This window comes from Otolemur garnettii, unplaced genomic scaffold (assembly GCF_000181295.1).
Source record: "Otolemur garnettii isolate 467f Iridium unplaced genomic scaffold, OtoGar3 scaffold00041, whole genome shotgun sequence".
Lineage (NCBI taxonomy): Eukaryota > Metazoa > Chordata > Mammalia > Primates > Galagidae > Otolemur > Otolemur garnettii.
Window position 1 is genome coordinate 7,779,559 of NW_003852436.1, and position 6,021 is coordinate 7,785,579.

General features: G+C 43.1%; 1 protein-coding gene across 1 annotated transcript in view; it reads left to right on the forward strand.

Annotated features, from left to right (window-relative positions):
* ARHGAP10 (Rho GTPase activating protein 10) overlaps positions 1–6,021 on the forward strand; it is a 293,594-nt gene that overhangs the window by 57,515 nt on the left and 230,058 nt on the right. Inside the window, exons 2-3 of the mRNA XM_023513448.1 lie at positions 2,407–2,526; positions 2,600–2,661. Of these exons, the coding sequence (XP_023369216.1) occupies positions 2,407–2,526; positions 2,600–2,661 (182 nt within the window). The remainder of the gene's footprint in view (positions 1–2,406; positions 2,527–2,599; positions 2,662–6,021) is intronic.

A 6,021-nucleotide genomic window follows, 5' to 3' on the forward strand; every position in this document is an offset into this window, starting at 1 on the left:
AAATTTCAATCCTACTTCATCTTCTGAAAGTTTTACAGCCTTGCCTTTCATATCTAGGTCTTCCAGTGTTTGGGTTCTTTTTTAATTTTAAAGAGAAAAAGTTTGAGAACAGGAAGATAAACATGAATTAGAGGAAAAATGAAGTTTCAAAACCCGTGACAGTGGGAATGTTGATAAGAGTGGAGGCCCTGCACGTGTGGGGGCAGGGCATGGGTGGGAAATCTTTGTGCCTGCAGCTCCATTTTGCTGTGAGCCTAAAGCTGTTCCGAAAACGGCCTATTGAACAACAGCAACAAGACAGCAGCTGAAAGAACTCAGGAGCGTTAAGAGACATTTTAAAAGAAAGCAACTTGGCCTGGAGGGCAAGAGGGGGACGATCACTGTACTTAATAATTGGGGCTAAATATTTGGTTAAAAAACCCACAATCCCCCCACACTCAAATGACATTTTCTAATGTAAAAATGCGATTTTTTTTGCTTTTATTTCTTATTAACTATAATGCAGTGAATAAGAGAAAATGGCTTCTGTTGTACCTCAGTTTGCACATTCTTGTCCACATTTATTTATTGCATGCCAATGTTCTGATCAGCAGGTATAGATTGCATTTTATGCTTTTCAGTTTTTCAGTTTGCTTGAGATTTTATTTTAACGTTATATGACTGTCAGTCTTCACTGTTTTGAGACAGGAGCTGTGGGGAGTGCAGGAGTCAGTGAATGGCTTCTCAGAAAGTGCTTTAAACCAGAGGCAGGGTTGGGTACTGGTCTGAGCATGGGCTTTCAACCAGTGGCTCTGGAGTAACATCAGGCCTTTGTTGTCCTTGTAGCTGTGCAGCCTTATGCAAACTACTTAACATCTCTGAGCTTTAGCTTCCTCATTAGGGATGATGATCTTTCTTTTATGTATCTCTTGAATATTGAATGAAAAAATATAGGTATATCACCTAGCATGGTGTCTGGCCCATAGAATAAATGTTAGCTTGTTGTATTTTGTTTATATTTATTTATTTTGGAGGCAGTCTTACTCTGTCACCCTGGGTAGAGTGACGCAGTAGCTCACAGCAACCTCAAACTCCTGGGCTCAAGCTATCCTCTTGCGTCAGCCTCCCTCAAGTGATCCTCTTGTCACAGCCTCCCAAGCACCTTGGACTATAGGCACACTCTGTTATGCCTAGCTACTTTTATAGCTAGGGTCTTGATCTTGCTCAGGCTGGTTTCCTGATTTCCTGAGCTCAAGCAATCTACCTACCTTGGCCTCCCAGAGGACCTCTGTAGTTCTCTCTCTCTTTTTTTTTTTGGAGACAGAGTCACACTCTGTCATCCTGTGTAGAATGCTGTGGCATCATAGCTTATAGCAACTTCCAACTCTTGGGCTTGAGCAATCCTCTTTTCTGAGCCTCTTGAGTAGCTGGGATGACAGGCATGTGCCATCATGCCTGACTAGTTTTTCTATTTTTAGTACAGACAGGGTCTGACTCTTATTTATTTATTTTTTTTTTGTGAGACAAGAGTCTCACTTTGTCACCCTTGGTATAGTGCTGTGGAGTCATAGCTCACAGCAACCTCCAACCCCTGGGCTTAGGCGATTCTCTTGCCTCAGCCTCCCGAGTAGCTGGGACTACAGATGCCCGCCACAACACCCAACTATTTTTTGTTGCAGTTTGGCCAGAGCTGGGTTTGAACCCACTACCTTCGGTATATGAGGCTGGCTCCCTACTCACTGTGCCACAGGTGCTGCCCAGAGACAGGGTCTGACTCTTGCTCTGGCTGGTTTCTAACTCCTGAGCTCAGGCAATCCACCTGCCTCGGCTTCCCAGAGTGCTATAATTATAGGCGTGAGCCACCATTTCTGGCCTCTGCAGGTCTTTTGTAGAATTGATTCTATCATTTTATTTTGGCCTTCGGTTACCTCCTGGATGCTGTTCTCTATGAATGTTATTTTGGAGGCCTGGGTTTCTCTGTCTGGAGTGGTTGTTTGGCAGTCAGTTAAGAGCACCTGGTTGCCTGACCTTGCACTTTTGAGAACCTTATGTTTGAAACCATGATAGGCAGCCAGATCTCATCAAGTCTTGAGAGGTGCTGTCAGGTGTGTGTGTTCCTGATCAGAGCCTGAACTTTAGAAATGGGCAAGTTTTGACCCAAGTGAGCAGAGAAAGGGAAAGTGCTTTAGGGAACATTGTGAAATAATCAGATCTGAGGAAAAAGATGGGGGAGGGAATAAACATTTCTCCAGTATCTTCTTGGTGCCAGGGTATAGACTAAAGGAGGGTTACCAGAGAGTGTGCCCGGGTGAGGTTGGTGAGCATCTTGGCAAAGAAGTTGGGTTTCTCACAGATGGAGTGGAGAGCTCTCCCAAGAGTGGGAGGAATAAGTTTCTTCTGTGCCTTGACTTAAAATGAGGACCTGAGTAATCATTACACCTTTCTTTCTAGGTCTTTCAGCGGCCCAGCGGAAGTTTGCTCATTCACTGAGAGACTTTAAATTTGAGTTTATTGGTGATGCAGAAACTGATGATGAACGCTGCATAGGTAATTAAAAATGAGTTTTTGATTTGTTCTCCTTTGCCTTGGCCACCAAATAATGATTTGTTTCTCTTTACAGATGCTTCCTTACGTGAATTTTCAAATTTTTTGAAGAATCTAGAAGAACAGAGGGAAATTATGGTGAGTTGAGAGGAATGTAATTCAGGGAGTGGTTGCAAAGGAGGAAAATCTGGGTTTAGAGCCCATTCTGGTAGAAGTTTTGATGTATTTATCTGTGAGCTCATAGTGCATTATGGTGGGAAGAGGTTTCAGGAGCCTGAATTTCTTTTTCCATGAGGATACTGATCTTGGGCAGGTTGCTGGACCTCTGGATGGAAGTTCTGTTTCTTCATCAATACAGTGGAGGGTCCGAGTACATCAGTGATTTCTAGCTTTTTGTTGACATCACAGCATTTAATTAATTAATGAGACAGAATCTCACTTTGTCACCCTTGGTAGAGTGTTGTGACGTCATAGCTGACAGCAACCGCAAACTCTTGGGCTCAAGCAATTCTCTTGCCTCAGCCTCCGAAGTAGCTGGCACTAGAGGCACCTGTCACAACACCCGGCTATTTTAGAGACAAAGTCTCTCGCTCTGGCTCACGCTGGTCTCCAATCTGTGAGCTCAGGTAGTCCACCCGCCTTGATCTCCCAGAGTGCTAGGATTACAGGCATGAGCCACCACGTGCAGCCCCTGCATCACAGCGTTTAAAAAGTCTTATGCAGGACCTTTAATATATCAATGGGATAAAAGCAGAAAAGCTTTTGCAGAGACAGAGGGACAGCAGGGCAATGTTAGCGCCTGACTTATGCCCTATAGACTTCTAGATTGGGTGGAGAAGTCTTTGAGATTGCACTTTGCCTTGACACTCATGATCATACCAGGAATAGGAATAGCTAGCCTTCTTTGGGTGCTCCCTGTGTACCTGTACACTGAGTGCCTTGAGTGGGTGGTCTTATTTAATGCATACTCAGCAGTGAATTTGAGGGGTATTAAATATTTGCCTGCCTGCCTTAGAAAGCTCACATTTCCTTCCTAATGATATTCTTTAATTGAAGAAAGATTCACAGTAGAATCTCTGCTGGTTTGTCACATACCGCCTGTCCTCACTGGTTTTTTTCAGGCTTTTAAAAAAATTACCAGCTTCTTTTTATATGTTCTTGGGAATGAGTGCTACTTAGAATTATTTTAAAATATGAGTGTTTGACTGGGTTCAGATGTGGTAGAAATCAGAATACCGAACATGAGAGCTCAGACAGCTAAGCTGTACCTGCTCTGTGCCAGGGTATAGAGTGGCAGACAGAGGCTACCCAGAGAGTGTGCCTGATTTAGGTTGATGGCATCTTGGCAAAGGAGTTGGGTTGTGCTTTCTCACAGACTGAGTGGAGAAGAGCTCTGCAGCTCTACCAAGGGTAGGAGGAATAAATTGACTCAAAATAAGGACCCAGTTAATCATTATGCTTTTCTTTCAAAGTCTTCCTTTTTTAGTTTGGAAAGACTTAGAGATAATAATACTGATCCATGATACCTAAGATAGTTAACCTTTATTTTTTTTAAATTTCAGATTAATAGGAGGCAGCAAATGCTTAAGTTAGCTTTTTTTTTTTTTTTGCAGTTTTTGGCCAGGGCTGGGTTTGAACCCGCCACCTCTATTATATGGGGCCGGCGCCCTACTCCTTTGAGCCACAGGTACCGCCTCATGGTTAGATTGTTAATAGTTAACCCTGACTATGTACCTGGGACTGTTCTAAGCTTTTACCTACCATTAAGTTGTTTAATTCTCATGTCCACCCTATGAGGGTGTAATAGTTATATACTCCCCATTTTATGGATGAGAAAATTGAGGCACTTTACCTTGTTCAAGATCACACGGTATCTAAAAGGTAGAGCTGGTGGGTGATAAGAAGCAGGCACCCTTGTCACTGCAGCCAGCTTCATAGACATTACTGATGGTGGCTGGGGCAAGTTTCTATTGGGTAGAGTTGTAGTGAAGTGGGAAGAGAGCACTGATTTTGATTTGAAAAATGACAGAGATATATGTCCTTTACAAGCCCTAATATAATTTATACTGTTCCCTAACTTCTGAGATAATTTGTATTACAAATACCCTAGAAGGCATGTGGCGTTTTTCTGGCACACACTGACAGATTCATCACTTTCATGTGAACCTGAAGTCATTGATTTGTTTTCAGCTGTTTAGGAAAGACTGCATATGCAAGTGGATAAAAATAGTGCCCTGACAGCCCGTGGGGTGAGTGTCGTGTGTGGGTCAGTGGTGGAGCTACATGTTCTTAGCTTACGTTAGTGGCACCAATTTTTTGTTCTTAACCCTCTTTGATATTTAGTTGTACTTTCCTGGGATACTGAGCTCCTTTTGTGTTCTACTTTCTGCTTGGAATCTGAGAATCGATTCTGAAAACCAAGTCCCTGCCTTCATGGAGGTTACATTCTAGAAGGGGAGGTGAAGTATAAATAGACGTGTAACATACTGCCAGGCAGTGGTCAGTGCTACAGAACAAAATAAAGAAGGGAAAGCAGCCAGAAGTGGGGCGGAGGGTTATTATCTCTGGGGTGTGAAGTGCTGAGGGCCTTTAGAGGACTCATCCTGGTATCTAGAGGAAGAGAATTCTGGGCAGAGTGGTGCTGGATTTTAGCTGTACAGAAATGCTGTGTGACCACAGTCTGTCTTGATACTCTGTGTTGTAGGTTCCTTGAGATGAATCAATGAGGCCAAAAATCTGGAACATGAGATTGGCTCCAGGCCATGCAGTATAGACAGCATGGTTCACAGAGCTGTTGTTTGCTGGCCTGCTGACTTCATCTTCAGCTATGATGAGGTTGCTGGGTTTCTGTCTTACGTATAGAGCAAGGATGACAAGGTTGGGTTCCAGTGCAGAATAGAGGCGAGAATAGAACGGTGTTGCTATGGGGCCAGGAACTTCAGAGAGGAGTGGGACTGTGTGTTACAGCCCATCTGTGGGGACAGAGATATGTGCTGGACTGCAGGAAGCTGGAAAAGGCTGAGAGCAGTGGGAAGCGTTGAGAATCAGCTGTAGAATTGACAGGATATACCCTAATGCTTTCTTCCGTTTTAGTATGGAAAATTTCAAATGTGTAAACGTTGAAAGAAAAATAAAAGGAAGCTACAAGTATTCAACACCCAGCTTTAAAGACGATCCTGCTTCTCGTATACTCTTGCTGGTTCCCCCATTATTGACAGAAAGCTCAGTACCATAGCATTTTATCCTTATGTACTTCTGAATTGTATCTGCAAAAGCTGACACTTAAAAAAACACAATATTCTTATCACCAACAATCAATCCCTTAATTCTAGGGAGAATTAGGTCATATTCGATGATACTCATTCAAATCCTGTCTCTTCTTCCCTTCCCTACCCTCTCATAATAGTTTGTCTCTTTGAATCTGGGTCCAGACATATTACATTTGGTAAGTGTCTTAAGTCACTTTAGGTTCTTTTCCTTAAACCCCCCTGCCCAAGA